At 38.3% G+C, this 26805-nt stretch overlaps 2 protein-coding genes across 8 annotated transcripts in view; one reads left to right on the top strand and one right to left on the bottom strand.

Annotated features, from left to right (window-relative positions):
* LOC121895400 (protein kinase C and casein kinase substrate in neurons protein 1-like) overlaps window positions 1-26805 on the top strand; it is a 360445-nt gene that overhangs the window by 65939 nt on the left and 267701 nt on the right. The gene's annotated exons all lie outside the window — the stretch shown is intronic.
* The window catches only part of LOC121895397 (metabotropic glutamate receptor 4-like), a 146244-nt gene continuing 119772 nt past the window's right edge, over window positions 334-26805 (bottom strand). For both annotated transcript variants that reach the window (XM_042408497.1, XM_042408498.1), the window contains 5 exons: window positions 19120-19320; window positions 11325-11461; window positions 8701-9636; window positions 3691-3937; window positions 334-383 (listed from right to left, as the gene is read on the bottom strand). In XM_042408497.1, the coding sequence (XP_042264431.1) occupies window positions 334-383; window positions 3691-3937; window positions 8701-9636; window positions 11325-11461; window positions 19120-19320 (1571 nt within the window). The remainder of the gene's footprint in view (window positions 384-3690; window positions 3938-8700; window positions 9637-11324; window positions 11462-19119; window positions 19321-26805) is intronic.

Here is a 26805-nt window from a genome sequence, read left to right as displayed (position 1 = left end):
CAGCCTGCATCTGGAAGCTTCACTGCCCAATGCTCACGCATTTCTCAGAAAGGGTGGGAAGAGGAAAATTAACTGTCCAATCTCCCTTACATCTCCCATCTCCCTCCTGCAATCTACTAATTTCTCATAAATTTGGCATCCATGCCTTTACCTGATTCTCTAGAAAAATGTGACATCCTCTCTATTTATGGAGTAACAAATTCCCATCTTTCCACCCCAATCCTCTCTGCTGTAGTAGCTTGGAAGTCCTCCAGTATTTTTCCAGTATTCCCCAGAATCAGGTGATTTCTCCTCAGGCAGGCCCTTGCTCAGCTTCCACGGTTCGTCTCTGTCTTAGATGGCATGGTTACTGTAGCTTATGTATGTCTGCTTGGAGGCCAACACTGCAAGAGAAGGTGTGTGAGAACGAAGCGAGAGGGTTAAAAATCCATTGGGTGACCTGCAAATGGGCGTAAAACAGTAATCTTGCAGAGCACATGTTGGAGTCCAGATTGATGGGAGGTTCTATTCATGGGTGACTTCACCAATCATAATAGCAGGATACTGTAATGTAAAAACTGTATTTACAGGAATGGTATGTCCTCCATTAGCATATTGCATTTGAATTTAAATGTGTAATTTGCGATGCAGGAATGTCGGTGTGATTCAAAATAAACTATTACAGTGATGTAAAATTTTAAAAAATAACACTGATTAGGGCTGAAATTAATGATTATTTTCATTATAGCTTAATCTACCGATTGTGTTCTTGATTATTTCTTTGTCTATGAAATGATAAATAAATAAATATAATTTTGGAGATTTCAAAAATGATAACTTCAGACTGATTGTTCTGTCAGACCAACCCAAAGATATTCAGTCTGCAATGATACCCTTACATTTGAGAAGGTGTAACCAGAGAATATTTGGTATGTTTGCTCGAAAAATGACTGATGATTGATGACTGAAAGTGATTAATCAATAACAAAATAGATTAATTTTCTGCCTATTGACTACTTGATTAATCGACTAGTTGTTTCAGCTCTAAAATAGATTTAATACAATCTTATTCCATTGACAAACTACTGTTGATTGTTGCAGGAGAATTGTTGATTGTCATAGTACATTGCAGACATTCTAACAACAAATCACAGTTTGCACATTGAAATATTTGTCAAGACAGCGGTGCAGATGCAGTCAGGATCATTGGCTGTGCCAATGATCATATCAGTGTAAGTGCCTGCTATTACAGTACCATTCATGAAATCAGGGAAAACTCTGTCATAATGTTTTCCTCACAGCTGACTATATAATTTGTATCAAAAAATGCACTATATAGAGTCACCAAGCAGATCACAGTAGAGGTATAAAATGCAACAGTAACCATTCAAATGCAAGTCTTTTACCACATGCAAAGACCTGAGATTTCTATGTGCACAAAGCAAAGCATGCAGCAATCCGTCAGTGTATTAACATTTTTGAATTGTAAAGCGTATTAGATGTAAAATACTATTAAGACAATACAGTATGTGATCTGACTTGGCACTATAAGTGTTGTCATCAATGTTTGATAATAGTGCTCATTATTCTTTAACATGCTTTTCTTGTTCCATGGAATTTTATATCAGCTGTGAATAAAACACACAAGATATGACCGGAGGGCAGAGCAAAACTGGTAATGACCATAGACAAGTCCAAACTGCTGGTTAAATGTGACTGTCATACCTGTGTGTATGTGTGCAGTCATGCTTGTATGCACACATATGTCTGTGTGCAAGTGTCAGCGTGTACATGTGTGTCATTTTTTTTTTGAATAAAACTGTCCTCAGCGAGCATGCTTGCTGGTGGTAATCACACTACCGATCTGCCAATCTGCCCACAGCAGCCTTGGCTGATTAAATATGTCAGAGGGGATGAATCCAATCAGAAGACAGCTGAAAGCCAGAGCAGGGGCAAAAGTGCTGTAGAGGAGAGATGTGTAATGGTAAGCATTTCTGTATATTTGTCAGTGCCATGTTGGGCGTGTGAATGGGGGCGGTATTCTCGCCATTTCATCCAAAGCATCTCTTCCAAGAGAAGCATTGATAAATGAACCTTATTTTAATATTTATGTGCTGCGAGGCCAAGATAAAGAATAGATGGTCCAGAAAGAATTGGAGCGGGCAGACCCATCTGTCTTTTCCTTTTCACTCTTATTGTTGTTGTTGTCCTATTACCACAAATTCCTTCTTTTGTCAACAGGGAAACAAATTACAGGGGACACATGGCTATCGCTTGTCTCCTGTACTCAGGCAGAGTGGTGTCATCTTCTCACATTAACAGGCTTTACCATGCTGATTGGCCATTTTACAGCACCACACACCAATGTTGTCTATCCAAGTTAATGTCTTGTTGGTCAAGGGTGGATTTGTGAGTGCGTGATTACTGCCTTGTGTTATTCAGGGTGCTGTATTTTAGCCAGGGGCAGCCGGGGGTGCTTTGTGCATAGTAAAGGCAGGCACGAGTGTTGTGGGGAACATTAGCAGAAATTAACAGGAAAGAAAGTGGTCACACATAATAGAAGGGCAAAATCATTATCTAATAAGGTTACCTGAGAGTCTAAAGTCCCTCACAAGGGTCCCCTCCCTCAACACAGTCTGACACATAGGCACAAAGAGCAGTTGTTAGATTCACAGTTCAAACCAGAGGGTGAGAATCAGCATGTATATATGGGCTCTATAATAGGATAAGATATAACAGCTCCATTCTGAGGTAGAAAAAAAAAAGAGGCATGGATGCAAGTGTGGGCGCAGGCTTTTTAGTCCTAATACACACCATTCTATACTGTTCAGCTTGTCAGAGTATAAAATCAGGACTTTCAGTAATCAGAACATGTGTGGTTGCTTGATTGGATTTAAGCCTGCCCCCACACAGGGACTGCCTACTCATACACTTTATCTTGGTGATTGAAATATCCTCTTTTCCAACACTAAGCTGCCCGTCTCCTTTGTCCTTTTCAAAATCAGAATAGTGTGGGCACCCTGTCACACCTCCTGATTCACAAATCCAGTGTGGTAAGAGTTGGTGAAAATGGAACCTTTTTTTTTTTCTGTTCCTTGTATTCAAAATGCAGGATTATCCTGGTGAAACACATAAGTTACTTCCTGCATTTTTTTTGTTTTTCCAGTATACTGTGTAGCTTATGTAGAACATACAAAAAGATATTTGAAATATTATTGGATCTTGTTCAGTCTAAGAAGAGTAATATATTGGGCTATAAGCATTAATTTGGCCTGTCATTGATCAATAAAAAGCTGAAAATGTGGAATTAAGAAACCTAATCCTATTCCAGCTAGACGCTAAATTAAAACCACTCCAGTCCTAATCATTCATACAGTTCTGTTTGTCTTCTTCTCGGATCATGAACCATTTCAGATGACACAAAGTATAACACTACTTCTGTCAGCACAGACACTACATCCTAATTTCTCATATGCTCACGGAACGCTCGCTAATTTCCTGAACTGCTGAAGTGAAAAATAACACTGCTGTCAATTATGTTCACCTAAAAGGAGATCATAATGTTCAAGTAGACATGCATATTCTACAACTGCTATAACTGCACACAGAAACTGCTCATTGGACCAGCATAAAATCAGCTCCTGGTTTACGTCCACTGGAACACATCTCATTCTTTTTTGTTGTCTTTATTGCTGCATTAGTAATACCAACCTTGTGTTTCAAGACTTTCACAGAGTTCAGACTTTGCCTCTCCATTGGGCCTCAGGCCGCCTTTGGGGTTGAACTTGTTGGACATGGTAGCTGCAGTGACCACAGCCTTCAGGCTGCGCTTGCGCTTGGGTACGTTCTGCTCTGGATGGAAGAGAACCACGTAGACCTTAGGCATGTAGAGCATTCCCAGAGAGACAGATGCACTAAGGCTTACGGAGATGGTCAGGGTTGTGGTCTGAATATACATCTGTATTATGGAAGAGACAGAGGAGACAGAAACAACAGAATCATTTGTTGAGGCTTCACTTAGTGATGATCAGTGAAGGCTCAATTTTAGAGCTTTCAGTAGATTGAAGCTTTCAAAGTCTTGCATGTAAAACAAACACTGCATTATTCAAGTAATATGTGGATAGTAGATGATTATGTTTTTATGTAAATCACAGCCTCTTGTGTAGAAGAACCTAACTTTGCACAGCATGTAGTATCACATAATCATATAATAAGAGGTTATTCTTATTTTTTTATTTTCATGTGTGGATGCATCACCCTGAGGTCTCTCCTTTCATTAATGTGTTTGTTTATTTATGATATACAACTAATAGAAGTGCCCCCCTGATGGGTGTCTATGTAGTTTGTGTATAGATGTTTTTGCCCTGAGGTTTTAGACAACAGCATAAGGATTGTATGCTCTCTGAAGCCAGTGACAGCTGCAACCCACAGCTGGGTAGCAGATATATAGCTGCAGGCAACAAATATGGAGCTGAGAGAAACATCCTACAGCATATTAAAAGTGCCTGCAAGTGATTTTTCATTGATGATAATCATCCCCAAGCCCATACACTGTCCATCTCTGATGCAAGAATGTGGTAGGTCAGTGCAGGGGCTGTAAAAATATGATCATGTTTGATATTGACACATTAATGTTAAAGTTTTGACATATCAATTGAAGGCACACAGACCAAATAGAGAACATTGTACAGAAACAATTTAAAATTGTAATTCCATTGAATTCCATTAAAGAAACATCATTGAAACCCATCAAAGTAATAAATCTGAATTTGAAGATTTGTTTCACAGTGATCCTACTTCAACTTTTCACAGTATTCCAGTGTAAAGAGCATTAATAAAAAAAAAATAAGAAGAAGAGAACAGTTGACTTTTCCTCTTGGGTGAAAATTGTAGAGGTCCTGTGAACTTGATGAGCAAAAGGCAAAGAGTGTACAGTGGAAACACAGCTGGCAGACATCCTTCAAAGAGATTTGCCTGAGGTTTTGTCTGACATTACATTTGCAGACATCACAAATGACTGAGTCGTTTGGCATGAGAATAGCCCACAGGGCTCTGCACCACTAGCATGTCAACAGTTACAAATGATGTTTCCCAACATGGGGTTATGACATATGTTGTTTGCATGTGAGCTTGTGCAAAATTCATCTTCTCAGATTTTTACAAACTTTACAGCAACATGACAATCTAAGCTGTAGGTACATATAAATTAGTATTAATCCCATAGGGATTTATGATATTTCGAATTACATCATAATATATATATTTTTTGCACACATACTACAAGTAGGACATAGTTTTGTAGGGCAAGGTTTACAAAATAAAATAAATAGCCTGGCCCTGTCATGCAGTGACTATGATATAAGTTAATGTAATAAAAGACAAAAACTATAAAGAAGCCTGGCACAAATTAAGCCCCGAAAGCCATGTCAGTTTAGAAAAAAAATGTCAGTGCAAAATGGAAGTGATAGGGCATTGTGTTCCATCATACTGCAAGCAGCACATGAGCATTCCTTGGTGATAGAGGGGAGTGTTGTAATCTCCTGAGAAGATTACACGTGGCCTGGGGTGAGTTCGGAACAATATTGCTCCCCCTCTGGAGTACAGAGTGGAGTCACTCTGTGAGGGGAGTCAAGACCCTTGTCCACTTCCATCGGCCCTAGTGACATAAATTTTCCCTGACACGCCGATATGATTGCCAATCTGCTCCATCGGCACAGCGAGGGAACAAGGCTGGGGACAGAAACTGAGCCATTATAAAGTTTCTTTGAAGCAGGATTGCTCTTTTTTGTCATTAGGCTTCAAATTCCTTGTACAGCCAGCTGCCAGAGCTGTCTACACCTATACACAAAGCATGTTAACAGGAACACACCGGAACAGGTCTTCCAAGTCCTTGTACCCAAATATTTTGGCGGAGGCTTTCTGAAAATAGATTTGCATGAAATTATTTGCAAAATATTCTATTATCTATATTCGGTCATATTCATTAGTCCCTGGCAAACCATATACATTTTTCACAGAAGACATTTTGATATATCACAAAGTTTTAAAAAAAAAAATTAAATGATTGACGGCTGAATTCCATTTATTGTCTCAGGATCCTGGTATTGTGCATGCTGGCTAACTGTCACACTGTCATGTAACGTGTTGTCCGACCATGTTGGAAATGAAATATGTTTATAGTTGTTCCCAACGGCCGCACTTAGAAAAGCCGACCATCACAGAGAGGGAAGAGGAAGGGGGAGATGCGTTTAAATCCGAGGATAATGGCACATATTCCCAGACAGTCTCTCCTGAAAAGCAGTCATAGCGGTGCACTCAGCAAAAGTGACATTTAGTTGTGTGATGAATGAAAAAGGAAAGAGAGAAGTTGAAACCCTGACTCCTTACTCACCTCCACGCAGCTGACCAATCACTGTGTGAAGTAGGTGTGAATGTTGGCTTGTCTGTTTTGGAAATTTCCAGAAATGGCAGTGCACAGCCACCCCTTATCCGCTGTTAGAAAGGTGTGGGGGGATGGGGTTTAATGGGCTTTTCCACTGTCCAAGAAGCATGTCTGAAGGAGTATAGAGCCACCTTAATGTCTGTGCTTTTTCTAGTATGACCAGTCAAAATGTTCTCAGTTCTCACTCTAGTGCTCTCTCTCTGTCTCAGGGTCTATGATCTTTAAATTATTTTATTTGTTTATTTTGTAATGTGTAGATATGTAGATCTTTTAAAAGACATGTTTATGTTGAAATAAATATACCTATATATGTATTGGTTTGCTCTCTTATGGACATAATGCGCAAAAATAGATATTCGAATGGATCAAACCTTTGTGTTTTTTAGAAATAATAATCAAATGTAATTTTTGGGCCAATTTTGACAGCCCTAGTGAACTGTATTTACTGCATTAGTTTATATTTGTGATGTTCTTTTATAGTTATACAGTCTTTCTAGTTTCATTTCATGGTGTAAATGAATATGATTCTTTGTGATAACAACATAAAAAGACTTGGAGTTGTGTAAGTGCCAATTGGATTAGATTGAAACCCTGTTAGACTGAGAATTATTTCCCCTCTCAGTTTTATCCACCCGGAGATACAAGTGATGAACAGAGATTATTTGTGTCTTGGCTGCCTTTTTCATCACTGGCTGTGTTTACTTGCATGGAGTACCTTAGCTATTGGCCACACTCTGGGGAAAAGTGCATTGTCCCTAACCATGTCCCTATGGTATTATAAACCAGTTGACAGAACATATATATAGTCCACCAGCAACGAAGTACAGCAAAGATCATAGCAAATCACTGGGCGAGCAACCTTATAGCATTAGGCAACAGTCTTACTGCCTGTTGATATTAAAGGGCTTTGACTAAATCTACAAAAAACACATCTGGCAAAGACCACCTAATGTACTCTTCTACCACAAGTTGATTCAAGATTTCTCCGTGTATTATTTGATGCAGAGTGTTAAGTTGCTGTTCTGTTTGTTGTATAGTATTGAACATGGCAGACGCAGAGCAAAGGAAAGATGACTAATGCCTTACTGTTTTGCTCTCCAAATTTTCTCTTTCTGATCTCACTGACAATTTTTTTCTTCCTGTGTAACTTGGCAGGCTTGTACTGAATGCAAGAAAAAGGTAGATGACTGTTCCAGACAATTTTCCAATTATAAGTTGAGTAATATTTGTCAAAAGATGTTAATGTAAAAATTGTACTTTGGAAGAAGAATAGATTCCAAATGTTTTCTTAGGCAACTGTAATGTTCTTAATATTACTGGGTTACTACAACTATACATGTTTTCAAACTGAGTAGAAAAAAAGTGTCCCTCCCAAAAAGGGCACTTCCCTTCCGCAGCCTTTGTCCAAGAAACACACTTTCTATGTTTTAATAGGTGTTTAGGCATTTCACTCTACACCGATTTACTAGTACCAGATGTCCATGAACACTTACTCACTACCTTGCCTTTTAACAAACTCTCTTTTATGTTACTGGCAATCCAGAGGCTGTTATAAAGTTGTTATTGTTATTATTGTGCAGCACCATAGTGTTCCCGTAATGCCTCTATTGAAATCGGTAGTTTGACTCTCTGAGTCACTTCTTCTTAAATGTACATCTGTGTTGAGCAACCTCAAAATTAACACTTGTAAGAGGTAATTTATGATTCACTTTTAACTGACAAGAAACATCAACAGCCGCAGTAATTTTATGCTACTTCACAAACACGCGTTATCTATTTCTGTGTGCATGAATGTGCAGTGATTGACTACTCATTCCCACCCAGTGAAGCTGAATCAACACACGTGCGCACACACACACACACACACACACACACAGAAACACAATTAAAGAAAACATATCCAAGCAAACTTGAGGTGAATGAATTATCCTCACAAGTCGGCTCTAAAAGGCTTGTAATCCCCACAGTGGAGCACAAAGCCCATCATCTCATGATGAATAGTGGCAGCATCCACAAACACAAGGCTGATGCTATGCAACAAATATAATTTAAGTGGCCATTTTCTCCACAACCAGGCACACAGGAAATAAAAAAAGAAGTCCAAATGGAAAACTGATATCCAACATGCACAAGTGAATTTGATCGACTTGCTGCCATTGTGCTCTCTGTAAATACAGTACAATTGGAAAAAGCTTAGTTACTGCGTTGGCATCTGTGCACAGATCTAAAACTTGGTTGGTTATTTTATACTTTGGCCACATTTCAAGTGGAATATTTACCTTTTCTGCTGATTGTGAGGTCCCAAAGAAGATGGGGATGAAGGCAAGCCATACGATGCAGGTGGTGTACATGGTGAAGCCGATAGGTTTGGCCTCGTTGAACGTCTCGGGAACCCCTCTGGTCTTGATGGCATAAACTGTGCAGGTGACCATAAGCAGCATGCTATAACCCAGCAGACAGATGAGGGACAGATCTGATATATCACATTTCAGAACACCACGGGCCATGACGGGATTGGCCGTGCGCTGGTCCTCATAGTCGATGATGGCTTGCGATGGGTCAACGCCAAACCAGATACACACCCCAAGGAGCTGCACTGATATCAGGCTGAATGTGATGACTAACTGGGAGGCTGGGGAGATTAATCGAGGGGCACTAACAGACATCTTGCCCTGCTCAAAAATTCTGTAGATCCGATTTGTCTTGGTAAGCAGTGCTGCATAGCTTATACTCATACCCAGGCCCAGGAAAATCCTCCGCAGCGAGCAAATGACCACATCAGGAGTGGAGATCATGAGGAATGTTGTAGCATAGCACAGAAAGATACCAGTCAGCAGCACATAGCTCAGCTCTCGACCTGACGCCTTAACGATGGGTGTGTCATTGTAGCGTATAAAGGTGACGACCACAAACAGAGTAGCCATGATGCCCAGGACTGCAATGAGGACAGGGATGACTGCCCATGGGGAGCTCCACTCCAGCTTGACAATGGGAATGGGAACACAGCCAGTGTGGTTCTCATTTGGCCGCAAATCAAAGCGACACATCTTGCAGGTGTAAGTGTCTGCCTGATACTGGTAACCATCACAATTTTCGCAGTGCCAACAACATGGAATTCCCTTCACTGTCTTCTTGCGCTGCCCAGGACGGCAGGGTTGGCTGCATATAGAGGAAGGGACTTCTTGTGTTCCACCAGGCCATTGCATCTCATTGATCTGGAAGGACATGTATGAAAAGGAGAAGAATTAGCAGAAATGACCAATTGATTCCACATCACTACACTAAAACTATATCCCCACATCCCTAAAACCCAAACAAGTTTAACTAATACTGTGCAGTTCCTCAGTTTATTGCGTTTGGACCAGCTCCTAATCAGAATTAAAGGGCAGTTTTAAAATAGGATTAAACTAACCCTCAAGGGTCAGTAAAGCAAAAACATTAGCACAATTTACTACATATTGTTTGGCTTATTACATAATGCATGAGTCTTTTTTATCAAGACAGCATTGTGTAAACTCATCAAATTATAACTCAACAGGAAACGCCTCTGCTGTTTAATTACTTCCAAGGAATGTTGCACTTACTTGAGGAAAGATAAGTAAATGGAGTGTAGCTGCATGGTACTGCAGTCTCAACACAGTGCAATGCAGTATCACACGCTTGCACTAATGGGTTGACGTTACTTTATTTTATTTTTAATGCAGTTGACTTAAGAGATCTTATTGAGTGAAATATGGTGTGCGAAGGGATAGGGAATATTCAATTATTCAAATAAACATCTGGATGGTTTAGATGATTGGTTTTGTGTCTAAAAAAATTCTCCATACGGTACGGTTGATTTTTCCTCGGAGGGTCTCTGCCAGTTGAAGCTGGCAAGTCGATCTCTGTGCAGCAGTAACTCAGGACCTTGATAGCTACAGTAATCTAATACCATACCTTCATTACAGTATGTGCATCAACAAAATAAGAACGCCTGGGGGCTCATGTATAAATGATGCATAACCGCAAAAATGATGCATACACATATCCTCCTCTCATGGTTTTGAATTTAAAGGAGAGCAGTTGTGGTGTAAACATATGTCACACTGCAGGTTCTGTGCCCATGCATGTGTATAAGCTTAAGCTTAAGATCTGATGGCAGATGTCAAAATAAGGTTGATGCAAAAATATGCCCTTGTCTTTTCACTGCATTATAGAACTACTTTTATGAGCATAATTATGATTGAAAATGTTGTGGACATACTGTACAACACACTCTGCATTGCAAAGCATCTGTTTGTATGTTCATACATTCTAAATGCAACCAGGAAGAGGATGATTTGTTATATCCATTGACTATTGCCCTATAAAACCTGACAAAAGCAAGATGCATTTAGCATAATCTTTGGTAACAGTAAGTTATGAGGATGTGAATTAATGAAACTACTATGTGTGGGAATACTACAGTTGCTTTAAATGTCACATAATATGGTGACAAGTAAAGATGCATAGAGGCTGCTGTGGGACTGTTGGGAGGAAAATAAACTCAAATGAGAGAGTATACATGAATTTTTAGATCACGTTGGCTTTCTTTTATGCCTGATGCCAATTAACTGTTCCATTTAATTAATTTCCACAGGACTCATAGTCACAACACCCATCTTTCCACTTAGAGAAGCTGCAGTTGGTAGTTTTATTGTCATGCACTTCTTGTATTTTCTTGTCAAGATTTAAATGAGCTGAATTAGTAATGAAATGCTAATCAGCCAAATATGGGATATCTCATGAATTATTTTGTCTGTTTGTCAAAGTCTTATGTGGATATTGAGGATGATGACCTGCACAAATATGAGATACTTTGAAAAAAACATACAAGAATACAATCTTGTGGACATATTTGAACTAATATTTAAAATATTCATACATCTAAGTGCAGCTGATCTGTCCAGTGGCCAATGATCTTGTATTCTGTGGTGTTATTTGCTATCTGGTATTGGTAGATTTCATAGCGACCAGGAGCATCTCCATTCACATTGAAGACCACCGGGGTGCCAGCAATTCCTGAGGATGATAAAGAAAAATATTTGTTATTGTTTTAAAGTGCAGATTATAACTCTATGCTGGATTCCATTGTCAGACAATATGGTATAGACTTAAGCTCTTCCTCTCATAATGCTCTTATGATCTTAGATGAAATGAGGCTGCAAGGGGGACTTGAAGCCAATGCTGTTATAGTGTTAATGATGGGAGCAAAATCGATGTTGACAGCCATGTTGTCCTGGTCCTTTGAGGAGGGCCAGAGCTGCTGTCTGTTCATGTTCCCATATCATTTCACACTCCCTCATTCTGCTTATTGCCCCATTGCTTGTTATCCACAAGGTCCCCCTAAGAGTGCTAACGAATGACAGCACTGATTTTAATTACCACTTTGAGGTCTCTCTCATCTTTCTGTTTCCTCTTTCTCCTTGTTTCTGAGCCAACCTACAAACCCCTCTCCAGCTTCACAACTTGTTATAAAATTGTGGTGTGAGGGAGCAAGGATTCACAGATTTAGTGATGAGAGCCCACCGCTGAGCGTCTCTGGGGAAAGGACCATTAATAGCATCCCAATCTCTGTCAATTTGCTCCTACCAAATTTGCTTTCTCTCTCTCAATGCAATCTTTTAACATTCAGCAATTCTGAAATATGTGGAAATGGGGACAGGAAAGTGCAAAAATATGACTGAGTTAAGTTGCAGCTTAAATGTATTTTGGATTGCCCACTATCAATATTTGGATGTTGTGCACAATAGATTCTAAGAGCTACTTCAGTTTAAATAGATGTAGCTGCTTTTTTCTGCAACAGAAAATTCACACACACCTGTTCAGACACTCTTAGTATTTTCAACCCAATGCATTTAGGAGTGAGTTTTTCATGTTCCACATCTATTGACTACTCTCTTCCTGTGTCATAAAAATAAGAGGAATTATTTATTTGATTTTTTTGTTCCCTTTAATAGGTCACAGTATTGATTGTTGATTGTTGTTGGAACCTGTGAGTCAGACTTTGGGAGCAGACTTGTTTTCTACCTTCTGCAAACTTATGTGTGTCAGAGGTCCGATCAAAACCCATAGGATTGAATTGATTAGTAGCATGCTGCTGCATTATCTAGAGGACATGTCTAAGACAACAGCAGGCAGTAATGTGCAATGATGAAGATTTTCTTGCCCATCTCAGCAGTACAGGAAATTGAGTAGGATGTTTCTTCCAATTTGATTGCCTTAATCGATTAGTTTCACCTCTTAACTTGCAAAAAGGTATTGCGATTTTCATGCACAGCCAGCAAATATTAATAAACAGCTTGTTTAATATCCTGGCCAGATTTCTGTGGAAACTGTGCACAAAATAATGCTTAGAAATGAAAGCCGTGCTGTCTAGTAAAAGCCATCTACTGCCATCAAGTGCAGCTCAGCCCAAATGCACTGAAAATGAATTGCACTGTAAATGTGCTAAACTGGATTCATAACGCTGTGTGTGTCAGACTCTATTCTAATGCTTTGAGAGCTAAATTAACTGTTAACTGTTACCTTGCGAGGCAGCTGGATTTGCGAGATCACTTGTCAGGCTTCAAGTTATGCACTTGTGGCCCGAACCAACAGAGGTTTGGACCAATCAGCATCCTATGAGGAACTACTGGCAGCTACAGGCGTGGTTTAGGTGTGACGACAGTGAGAAGTTAGCCTGTGATAGACGGTGATAGACAGATGGTTCATCCAGTCACCTGCTGAGTATTTTCTGAAAGTGCCTGCCCTTTTCCAAACAGTTTCCAAGGATGATGTCTCAGATGGTTCTGTGTAACAAACCATCTGGCGCATCAGGTTAACACTACTGTACTATGGAGATGAAAGAGGAAACGTGTACGGAGCGGTGTGCAGGCACTGGATAAATACTAACATCCAATTGGATATATATAAAAATGACTCACATTTACTCATTACAGTGATGACATTGGCTGTGGAACTGAGTTTTGCGTTTTTGCATTTCTGAAATTCAAATGAGTGTAAATTCATCTAAATATGTCTCATTCCAGTACTGACTGGTCTCCAACCTGCTTAAAATTTTTAATCGATTTTAAGGCTGTTTTTTTTTTTAAAGAGACACATTTAAAGCTCTACATTACCCCTTTTAAGAAACTCTAACATTGTATTGAAACAAACTATTCATTTTGAGGATGTCACAGTTTATGTAAATGAATGAACTTTTCACTCCATTAAAACCATTAGTCAAAGACCACAAGAATCCTAATGTGTTTACAAATGTTGTATAAAAAGGGATCAAATTAAGATACAGATTCTGCTGTTGAACTTAATAAGTGTGGAGGTGGCTTCATTGAACTCAGTTTCTTTGATGAAGACATGTGCTAAAAAATCTAATACAGAAAAGAAAAGAAAACAGAATTGCCATGCTTTCTTCATGAATGCAAAGCAGTAATTTAAAAATTCCAAAATCCAGAACTGTCAGATACTCTAATTTATTTCTATTTTAAATGGAGGCCAAGCCTTACATAGTTATTAGTCATTCAGTTGGGCAAAGTTAAGGGCTGGTGTTGATTATCTTTCCAGTGTTCTCTTTTTTTATGACACTGACCTCAGGAACAGTTTCGAACTGTATCATATCATCACAATTTGCTGTACTGCTTAATATTTCTAGTTTCCTGGACAGGCAAGATCCATTGATAAGCCATATTCACACTCTTTAATATTTTTTTATAAGCTGTTCTATTAATGTGGATTAGTTGAAGCGGAGAAGAAGACTACTTCATTCTGATATACAGAAAAGTGACTTATTTGTGTAGCCACACATCCACAGCAAAACCTTTTTAACACTAGCACTAATTACTATTAGTAATGTCTGAGCAAATCACTGTGCCATGTAGTGATATACGATCCTGTGACCGAGTGCTTCCTTAAGTTACACCCAAATTAAATTAGTAATCAAGCCTCATTAAAACAGGCAGCTTTAAATGATTATGTTGAGTCCCGATGTTACAGCCAACTTTTAATCACAACACTTTTACCACCACTCTGCTTTCAGGTTAATGCCTTGAAAGGTTACTTCGTAAAACAAAATGTCCTCAGGAAAAATTGCATGTCAAGTACCTCTGAGTATGTACTATTTCTGAATATAACCAGCAGCCATTCCCTTCAGCTTCACATGGATTACAATCGTACACCATGCATCAATAAGTATCAACTTCATCTACAATATCTGTAGTGGCTAGGTTTCTTCTTTCCTTTAGTCAGCATGGATGTCTATAGACAATTCCCAGAATGCACAGGGATCATGTGGACTTTCCTGTTGTTTTCCTACAAACCTTTTAAATTCTCTATTCCTCTGTGCCGAAAGAGTCTTAAAAGCAAGGTAGTATTCTGGTAATGTGCAGCATTGATTTTCTAGCCATCCCTGTTGTAACCTGAATGGCCTCAGTGCTGACAAGCCTTCCAGTAATTCAACACCATGAATAAAAGAATGCATTGGCAATTAAAGTTTAATTCTATAACACATCCCTGTTATGCAGTATTTTAGCTTTACTCAAATGCTGGGAGAAATTATCCATCTCGTAAAACTAAACAAATATGACTTCAGGACACAACTACAAACTATTTCTTTTTTTAATTTTACACAAATGAGGGCTGACCTGCTTACATAGTAATAAGCACACCCAGGCACAGGTAAACAATATTTTGACTTTGAAGATGGGGCCTAGAGTAAAACACTGGTGAGAGCTGTAGAGTTTCCTTTCACTATCCATTAGGGATGAAAATTAACTGCTGAAAACAGCAGTATCAAGTTAACCTTTATTATCCCAAACAATAAAGGTTATGTTGACTACATTAAAAAAAACAACACATTCAGTCATACCTAATTCATGTTCTTGTTTTATCTGCTCTGTTTCTTACATACATCTATAAACCAAACCAAGTCTGACAAATGCCATACTGTGCATTTAACCAGTTATTTGCATTTTTTCCCATTTTTCTCCTGAATTTAGTTACCAGTAAAATGGATCCCTGTTGCTGCCAACCCCTTGTTGCTCTGTGTATACCACCATATAACAACATTTAGTCTTCCAAACAAGGTGGCAAAATACATTGTTTTAATTATTCCAATCAGATCCCTGTCAGTATCATTACATATGGCCGTTAAACACGGACTCGCCCTGTACAGGTTTTATAGGTTTAGGCACTAAAGCTACTTGGTTAAAGTGGCTATGATCAATATTTTTTATAATAACAGTGTATCAAATGGCAATGTGTTGACATTGCTAGTAATGATGAACCTACATAGAATTATCACCCAACTCTCCAGCTTGTCTCTGCTTTACAGAGCTTTATAGCGAGTTTCAGCTTGTTGTTTGGCTGTCTGGCTACAACTTTACTGTTTTGGTTCATTCTCACAATTCTCATTGTGTCACTTTCAGCTCTATAAACCCACTGTATACTACCAGCTCATTATATTAATCAGGTGGACAGAAACACGACTCCAAATGAACGATAAGGTTGTTCTGTAACTGCTGCATGTGTAAATAAGCAACTCTTTGCTAACAGTTTTAGCATATCAACTTAAAAGGTGATGATATGTCAGTGTTGTATTCACAACTTGTTTCCGCTGCCCCCAAGTGGCCAAAAAATCAGTTTATACAGGTTTGAGGTTACAGATTCTCATTGTGGTTAGAAGAAGAATTACTTGGTCGAGGTTAGGAAAATATTGCTGTTATGGTGGACTTATCCATTCACCCCAACCTTCTCCCTAAGAAGTTTTGCCACTCTAATAACAATGTCACACTAATTCTGCTTTTGTTCCTGACAGACTAGAGTCATAGTTCACATGGCTGCTAGATGTCCTTGTCCGGTAACATAAACATTGGTCATATCAGGCATTTGAGCAAATTATAAAAGTTGTTGACTTCAGAGTCACTAATTGCTTAATTTCCCGAACGAGGAGAATATTGACCAGGGGGGCCTAGCATAGATTTGTGCTATCTCCTGGAAAACAGTTGCCCTTCCCACCTTCCAGTTGTGTTCTTTGGAGCACCTGACCAAGCTGCAGGCACTGATGCCATGAATCCAACTTTGGATTCAGCAGCAGTAGTTTGCTTTTGTACCAAGCAGAAGTTCCTTTATTTTCATTTATTGTAAAATTATTCCTGTCATGTACTTTCAGTGGTGTAAGTGCCCCTCACCCAAAAAGTGCACTCTGTAATTGTCATACAAATAAATGTATCCATTACTGTATAATTATCTGTGAGGGTGGAGCAGGTTTGAGACTGCGTCAACCTGCTCATGTTGCATTCTGCTTGATTGCATGAAAACTTTAACCTTTTACTCATCTGACATATAATTTTCTCAAGTTGTTATAACCACTTACGTGGACCTAAGTTTGACCCCATTCTGCATACATTTTTATTATGTCTCTACAAGCCAGCAGGTTAAATTCGTGCATAGACTGCTTACATGACCTTCTAATGTATGTATCTTTTCTTGTAAGCTTGTAAGCTTATAATTCCTTTTCAGTTTCAAAGTACATCTTACCTTACCTAAAACCTAATTTTCCACATTTTAAATAACAGTTTGGACTTTTTAGCTGAATATTTTATATTCATCCTCCTCAGCACCTGTCATCTTTGATATGATTTCCAAAAGCAGTTAACAAAGATGGATAGCAGAATAGCTACCTGTCACTGTCTGAAACAATCAACTAACAAAGCCATTCCTGTGCAAATTGCACAAAAGTATATGAGCTGAAGAGACTTTTCAGAATATGTAAACCATTTAGTCGCTTCAGAGGCTAAAGGAAGAGAGCAAGTCCTGTCAATTTTTGTTCTAGTTGTTCTTATCTAGGACAATGTGTAACAGACAGTACAGAGACAAAATAAGGTACAGTTTTAAATTTCTCAGCTAACACAGACACAGCAGTCAAATGATACAGTATATTATTGAGTTATCATACTTAAAGGGGACATATTATGCTCCTCCTGTTATTCATATACTGTTCTGATGTTGGATATCTATGTTAAACATGGTCAAAGTTTCAAAACTTGAGGTTAACATATATAGAAATACTCCCTGCAAGTCAACCTGCTCTGAACACTTAGTTTGCAACGTTTTAGCCTACCTTGCTGACGAGTTGCCATCAGCTCTTTGCACATGCCCACAAATGGCCATCTGTTCCGTAGCCTTTGTTGCTATAAAGGTTGTTGCTAAGGTTTTTGTGTTGTTCATTCCCATATTTTGGATGAGAATTGCTTGAATATTTACGGATCTATTTGAGATGTAGGCATTTTGAGTAAAGAATGAGAAAAAGTAGCGACTACTACTACTACTACTACTACTACTACTACTACTACTACTACTACTACTACTACAATAATAGTTTGTTTCATAGTTTGTTTACGTGGCCTCCTGAGTCGCCCAGAAGTCTGCTGAGACGCAGCTTCTGGAAGCTAACCAATCAGAGCAGAGTGGGCTTCTTGGGAGGGGGGCCTTAAAGAGACAGGAGCTAAAACAGCCTGTTTCAGACAGAGGCTGAACTGAGTGTCTGTGTAAAGGGTCATATACAAATAAGGGTATAAGATAAATAAGGAATTTTTTGAACTGTAAATCATGCAAAGATATTTCAGTAAAGCCCCAGATTAAAAATATAGACCTGCAAATGTGCATAATATGTCCTCTTTTAAGTGTTGTTGCATTAATTGGGCTGCATTTGTGTAGCGCCTTTCAAGCCCTCCGACCACTTAAAGCGCTTTACACTATATGCTAGCATTCACTCATTCACACACACATTCATACACTGATGATGGCACACACACACACACACATGCACTCACACACCAATGGCACAGCCTTTGGGAGCAATTTGGGGTTCAGTATCTTGGGACACTTCAACATGCAAACTGGAGGAGCCAGGGATTGAACTGCTGATCTTCTGATTAGTGGACGATCTGCTCTACCTCCTGAGCCACAGCCGCCATTACTGTAACGCAACAGCAGTTTATGCAGAAGATAAATTTAAGTTGTCCAGACTGCTTAAGTGTATTACATTTTAGATGTTTAGCTGATGCTTTTATAGACAGTAACTGTACAATGAACTGTGTTAAACATACCAAAAATACCAATCTTTGTCTCCAGAGATACTACTTGCTGTACTTGGATATCAATAAAAAAACTGAGTAGAAGCACTGAGAAAGCTCCTTGTGTCTCTCTTCTCCCTCTCATTTATGTATAATTTTAACTCTGCAGCTAGTGCACTTCAAGCAGGAGATGTCTTGCGTGGGCAGTTCAATGTTGACAAGATAAGGCGGGAAATCTCACAAAGCAATTCGTGCGCATCATCAGCTATGATAAAACACGCTGTTCTGCTGCTGATTGTCAACCCTCCTACAGATCTCAGCCTCTTATTCTTGCTGGGAGTAATTTACATTCAGTAGCCTGATAATTGGAGACCACTGTATACTCACAAAGCCTCGGCATGAACAGGTTGGTGAACTCAAAAATAGTACATACAAGTTGCTTAGGAAACCACCACAGAAAATGCTTCAGAGTGATACACATGAACTGATTTCTTCTGATACCATGTAGATATCTCACAACACTTAATGAAATTGGTGATACAGGTATTTTCTGGAACTTTCTTGTACAGTAGGCCTATATGTACTTCTGGTGGAATTAGGAATACACACCTGTGAAGTTTACATTGCGAATATACTTGAGCAGCAGTGTGCCATTGATGGTATCCATCTTGGAGCAGAGGCCGACTTTTCCAGGGCAGAGATCTTTGTGCATGTTATGTAGCGCATGAGCCATAGCATAAACCGCATCAATCACAAACTGGACCTTCCCCTCCTGTTCGTAAGATGAATCTTTACCGATCCGCTCGTGATCTGAAAAAAACAAAAAAAAACATTAACAACACAAAACTGACAACTCGTGAAAGGAGGAGTACTGAGTTCTACTGGCTTAGTCATTACAATCATGACAGACAATCAGGACTAGACTATTGGATATGACATAGAATTCAGAACAAAAAAGCTGCCCCACAATCAATCAAACACTGTAAGAACTAAACAATGACTGCTACATGTGTAAAATCAAGCAAATGATAGCCTTAAGAGTCCTGATTACTCAATTATGAACCATATTTAATTTATTTAGAGATTGGTGTTGAATTGTGCATGTTAGCTACTAATTTGTGCTATTTCTTCTAGATATCAATCACAGAATCCCCTCTCATAAAATCCAAACCGGTCTCGTGTGCAGCCTCTTTCATTATGGTCTGTCGATCACTGATTAGTCCCGGTCGAGATTATTTAACAAGGCTCTTTTGGCTCTTCTTAATTTGTCAATGCAACCAACAACCTTACCGACCAAGTTATTTTAAGATAATTCAAGCAGATGAAACTTTTAAACTGAGCAAAGGTTAGTCAATACAAACATAAAGTGGAAATGTGCTCGGGATCATTCTTGAAGCATTCTCCGGTCTTGTTTATAAGATCTCATATTGTTTATCCCCACAAAGTCACGTGCTACCTCGCATCCATTAATCAAGAGCACCAAGTGTGATAGAGTGGTAGAGGGGGAGTGGAAGACAGAGCAAGGCAGGCCTAATCATTCTTCAGTATTAATGTAATTACTTATGACAGGTGTGTATTAATCATAGCTGGGGTTGTTCTAATGCTTTGAAAATGTGTTAATCGCCAAGCAAGGTTTCAATTAGCAGATAAATACTTTTATTAGCCATTGCCCTGCCAGATAGCCTGAGCAGAAAGAGTGACAGTAGGACACTGTTACTGCTTTAAGTAATCTACATCAGCAGCAAGAAACTGATTGGAATGGATCTGTTAGTTTGGAAAGTCCCAACCTTTAAAGATAGCTTGAGCACAAATATAGTTTACACGCACATCAGAGTTGCTTTGCTGCATACGTTTGAATGCTGTTAAATATCTACTGCAGCAGATTTGCTTGTTTGCCAGTTACTGTAGTTTTTTTAAAAGCTAATTGAAAATCTGAGATGTAATATGATCTGTTATAATTATATAATTTTCCTTGTGTCATCATAGTGACCTTTTTTTTAGCTTTACTTACTTGCAAATAAAGCTATCTGCATCTTCAATAAAAAAAAATGCACTGAGATTGTTTGATTTTTGCTTTGTTGCTTTGCTTTTTTTCATTATTTGATTTTTAAGTTCTAAATAACAACATGGCGAGAGAATTAGGAACAAGACAAACAGTCACAGATAAGCAAGGATAGCAATGGTCACACTTTGTTCTATCACAGATTGTAGTGCTGATACAGCTGCGATCAGGAGGGGTGAGTAAACACAGACACTCCACATGAGCATTGCTTTAACGTCGTCTTTTATGTACAACCCATTTGAACACTGCCATTCTGTCCTTCTAGTGTGCTGCTCATTTCCTTCTGTCTCAATGAACGCAGGAGGATTACAATCTGAAATCACTTGTCTGCAGTGTTATTGCACTTAATGTGACAGAAAAGTCTTTTGAGAGGCACATTGCAAACTTTTAACGGCATGTGAATTACAAAGCATTGCAAATGAATCCCCCCTAGGAAATATGATATATTTTGTAATCAGAGACGGGGGAAGACAAGTGATCGTTGAAGTTACAGATAACATTTAAATGCTTTTTTTATTCTTTGTGGCAATTTTGTATGACTTTATTAATTTTAAACTGAAAAACACTGTAACCCTGAGGTTCATCTGCGGCGGCTCAGTAGATGGTCTATGTCAGTCTGTTTCCTTGCACTTTGAAGGGTGATACTGTTTTGGAATAATTAAATCCAATGATTTTTTGACCTCTACTCAGCTTGAGAGGGGAAAAAAAGCTTGGAAATGGAGTAATTTGTATTACAGCATCTCATTTTATCTGTACTATCAAAGAAAGATTTGAAAGAGTAATTCTGAATAATAGCTCACGTCAATAACACATAATGTGGAAAAGTGGAAAAAGTGGCCATAATCAATTTGGTGTGCTAATGGGTAAGCTCTGGTGAAAATTGGCCCCACTGTGCTTTTACATGCTGTTTGCTAATTAGTGAAGAGTTGTAATTGCTCTGACATTTGGTAATAATAATATATAAATATATAATTTAAATGATCTGCTTACTGTCATCGAGGGAGCAGTATTTGGGTTCTTTGCATCATTTCTTTCAATTAAGGTTAACTTTCACTACGTTGCTGACCTTTTCACCGTCTCATTCACAAGTTTGTGGCAAGACAAGCACAATACAGGACAATGTAAACAGCCCATCATGATCGGATAACAAAAAAAAGCCACATGAAGCAGTTGATAAAGTGGAATCATGTTTTGTTTGTAAGCCTTCTAAGATGTCTTTGGCATCCATTTTTTTTATCTCAACAGATACACTTCATTTTAACAAGTGTTAGCTTTAAACAGATGAATAGCTTTTGTTTGTCTTGTTGTTATTATCTATATATGCCTCCCCAGTATTTGCTCGCTTAGAGGAGGCAATTTAACATCAGGGACAAGGCGCTGAATGTTTAAGGAGCTTGAATATCGCCAGTTATTCTATGAATGTGTGCTACAGTTAAAGTGAAGCTCGGATAGTGTGTCTCTCTGTCACAGTTTCTCTCATTTTTGTCTTTGAACCACTTTATGTCCTTCTTTCTCTCTCTTTTTCACATAACAGACATTTGGCTCAGTAATGGCATGAGGTCAGAAGGTTTTGTTGAGAGTTTGTATATTTTGTTTCCTTTAAAGGCACCCTGTGGGGTTTCTTACCTCTAGTGGCACTATGGAGCAGTTTTTTATGATTGAGTCCCCATTTTGTTTGTCTAGTGCACGTGCACAAAGATTCACACGCATGTGGTAGATGCAATACACAGTCCTGCCAATGGTTTCTCACTACTCCAGTGATCTACAGGTGGCAGTAATGTGCCAAGAAACACAGCAAAAAGAAGACTGAAAGCTAGTAAATATGGATGTAAACAATGCAGGATTTAAAAAATCGGAAAAAATGACTTTGTTTGTAACTATGTTTTATGGAGGAAGGAAATGCACTTTTGTTTGATCTCAAGGCTAAACACAATAACACCAATGTAAACGTAACTTTTGTTATCCTACACGCCACTGGGCATCAGGTAGACCAGCCTTAAAGACATAGTAAAATAAAAATATGTTTTTGTATCTGTTTTCCCTTTTCCTTTCCTCATGGATTAATAAATCTTTAATGAAGTATTGTCTTTGATGTTTAACTTTAACAGACATCATCCTCTCAGAATTTGAAGTAATACCAGAACACATTCTGTTTAGACACATACTGTAAAGTTAAATGGTTTATTTTTGTCAAACTTGGCTTCATTGGCTGACAGATGGAGAAAAAGGACATTAACTGGATATTGAGATGTGCTGCTAGAAAGTCAGTCTCCAGCGCAAAACAAGTATTGATGTGAATGAAGATGAAACTTTGCTACTGTATGTATTTATCAGCGCTTTAGGAGTTTTCATCAAGGCGAACCTTGAGATTCTGAAAGAACACGATGATCCAGAAAGCTCAAGGTCACACTGTATGCTCTTGCTCACAATATTCCTTTGAATGGAGGCAAATTGTTTCTTTTTTACCTCTCTCTCAGTCCAGGTAGCAGGGCACAAAAAGTTCATTGTATTACATGTGCACACTGATTTATTCCTTTTGTGTTCTTGAAAATTACAGGCTATTTGCCCAACAGATTTGCTTAGATGATAGAGCAGGCAGGATCGTTCTTTCTTGGAAGGGCTCAGTTCATTTTGACCCAGTGGGTCACTCTAGTGAGGGTAATGATACAATCTGCCCACGGTTCAGAATGATGCACGATACAGTTTCCACAATTCAATATATTCACAATATTTTAAGTGGCAGAAAATCTATCACAGTAGTTGCACCATTATTAGTATTCATAATAGTTTTTCGTTAAGCAAAAAGCTCCAGCTTCTCCTTTGTGAGGATTTGCAGCTTTTTTCTGTTTTAAATCATTGTAAATGGAATATATAAATGGAATAAAATATGTAAATGGGTTTTGAAACATTTGAAGATGTCATCTTTGATTCTGGAAAATGTGATGTGATGGATATTTTTCACTGTTTTCTGAATTTGTATACACCAAACAATAAATCGATAAATTGAGAAAATAATCGACAGATTAATCGATAATGAAAGTAATCATTAGAGTCAGCCCTGAATAATAATATTTCCTATTCTTATTTTACCACCACTTTCCACTTACCACCACTAACTTTCTATTTTTTGGTGTTCCCTCATATTGTGCTACATTGTCATGGTTACAAGTATGGCCTCTTTACTCACTGAAGTCAAATTACGCTGATGTGAAGATGTATGTAAAATGTAACATAATTATGTAGTGCAGTCAGCCTCAGTGCTTTAAGGCGAGCTCTGGGTGATGTCTACCTGACACGTTTGTTTTTGGCACGACAACTTCTGAAATAATAGTTAAAAGTATCTCCCGATTGTTGCCTTAGCAAAGAGTTTGACAAAATTTGGTTGACAACCATTGCAAACCTCTCCCATTTTCTTATTCTAATTAAGAAGATTGGCCATCATCAAGGGATAAAAATAGACCGCAGTGCTTGACAGTGCTTGTCATCCCTGCTTCCAAAGACACGGTCGGTCAAATGAAGTGAAGTCATTGTTGCAGCTACAAGCGATGGATGGCAAATTAGTTTGTCTTGCTCTAACTGCCATTAAACAAGTATTAATTATAAAAAAAATAGATATGAGAAATTGAGGATAACAAATTACTTTCAAATGAGATATCTTTTCTGGAGTCCCCAACCCATTGATCATACAGTGTAATTATTCTAAATCACTGCAGGTGTAACATAATTTCTCCACAGTGAAGAAGACATCTCTTTGTTGTTGTCTGGCTTTATCTTTTATTTGAACCTTGACATTTGTGTCGTATCACAGAGGATCAAGCGAGAATCAAAGAGGTGTCCAACACTGTGTAGTTGCACATGGTGTCCTTGATGTTTTCAGTGAGCGATGGATAACAATTGAGCAGGCATGCAGGCATGTACTCCTGTCTGTTAGCCTTATTGACTCATGTCTGCAGGGATGCAAAGCAACGGAGTGACTCAGTTTGCTTCACTCAAACTGTGAACCCTTCATGTGCACTGAAGTGACGTCAGCAAGAAGCATCACACCTGCAGAGGCTGTCGACTTGGCCAACAGCCAAGTAAGAGAGGAAACTTTACCTAGGAAATACTGCATGAAATGGCAGGACTGTTGGCAAATTGCTCTACTCTATATTCCTCTTTTGAATATATCCATATTTTAGGGTGTAGACATTTAAATGATGATATTATGTGCTTTGGAAAAATGAACACGATAGACAAGAACACAACTTAAGCCTTTATGCGACAGTATTTTTGACAAAGCACATTTGAAGACCACAGTTTGTCTGTTTACTCCACAGTCATTATGATTGATTTGTCAGCCTGCTTATTACTGACCAATGCAACTGGGATGAGAAGGAGAAACTCATGCTATGATACTGTGCAATGTCTTTCTATTATTACCAATTTGTCTCTCTTTTGACAAGTTCAGCTTTGTATCATCCAATTCTTGTTCATTCCTCTATGCAGAACAGGATCATGTTTTATGCTTCAGTAGTGTGAAATAGTGTGATATACAGTGAATGGCCTGAGCAGATTTGAAAGTAATTGGATTCTACACAACAAACATTTCACATTTGAACCTTTGAGAATGTAAACTTCTCTTTGAATTTCCTATGAATATACCATGTCTAATTACTTCCTCCAAACCAGTGTTTCTGAAGTTCCACTTTCTGAAGCACCACCTGTAAAAGCTGGATGACAGCATAGTTTTCTAATTAAAAACTCTAAAGGTTAACTTATATAGATGTTTTGGTTAAAAAATGACCTAGTATTGTAGGCTATATGCTGAGAATTTCTTACACTTTCACATTTGCAAACAAAAATATATTTAAAATATATTTATTCTTATCACAAATACAGTGAAATAAAATGGTATTGTGGAATCCCTCCCCCGAAAAGAGAATGGCCAATCATAGCTTAGCAGTTGTAATGAGATACGGCAGGGCTGTCAAACTTTGGACGAGGGGCTTTTTTGGCCTCTCGAAAACCAGCAGTCGTTAGCATGCCTAGCTAAATACAGTAGTAAAAGAGTGTTACTTCCAAGGCCAAGAGTTAGCACATTATTAGCTAAGTTCAGCTGTTTGTGTGGGTACAATTTGTGTTAAGAAAAGTCCAGTTGATGACAAACACATCCACTGTGTAGTATTTCCCTACTGTGTGGGTCCAGGATGCTATTATAGTTTCAGGTAATATTAGCACCTCTGCCCTGTACTTTGTTGGATTTGGCGAAGATTAAACTCCAGCAATCCCCAGCTAATGTTACTTGAGATAACATTACATTTGGTAAACACATTGATTAGTCGTCATCCTCAAAGCCTTTTCTCTTGTAACCTTAAAAGTGAGAAAATACAAACAAGTCTATAATCTAAGAAGCCAACTGGGGTTATAATAGATCCTATTATAACTGATCTTTTATATTTCCTTATACTGTACTTAAAGGACTAACAAGCTCCACAGTGAAATACAAGAGCAATGCTGTTTCTTTACCTAAATGTTACTCACTGTTTAAATGATGAGGATACTGACTTTTTAGCTGTGACATGCAGCTTTAGCCTCATCATAAATGTAGCAATCATGTACATATTTAAGATCCTTTTTTACAGGGTTGTCGTTTTAAATTAGTCAGCTGGAAACATTAAAAAGTCAACTGAAGACTGTTTTCAACTAACTCATTGAGCTAATGTTAGCTTAATTAGCTTTGTAGCAACAGCGGATAAAATCTGCCGTTTGAAGTTTTATCTACCTCTGTTTGAAATCAAGGACTCATTGTTTCAAAGATTACTAAGAGAATAGAAAGCTTCACAGTCCCTAAAGGGGACAAAGCGTAGCGAATGGTCAATTGGCAAATTGATTTAGAGCTGCAATGATTAGTTGATTAATCAATTAGTTGATCAACAGAAAAGTAATTAGCAACTATTTTGATAATCAAAAAATTTTTCAAGCAAAACTGCTAAACATTTGCTGGTTCAAGGATCTCAAATATTATAATTTGTTGCTTTTCATTACTGTAAATTAAATATTTTGGGGTTTTAGACCATTGGATCGAATAAGACACTTGAGGACGTCACCATGGACTCCAGGATGTTGTGATGGCCCACCACCATTTTCTGATGTTTTATTGGCCAAATGATTAATTGATTAATTATAAAAGTAACTTGCAGATTAATCGTTTATAAAAATAACTCAGTTGTTGTGAAGTGTGCAGTGAAGTTATA

Source organism: Thunnus maccoyii, chromosome 4 (assembly GCF_910596095.1).
Source record: "Thunnus maccoyii chromosome 4, fThuMac1.1, whole genome shotgun sequence".
NCBI classification, from domain to species: Eukaryota; Metazoa; Chordata; class Actinopteri; order Scombriformes; family Scombridae; genus Thunnus; species Thunnus maccoyii.
This window is presented reverse-complemented; position numbering and strand designations above follow the sequence as displayed.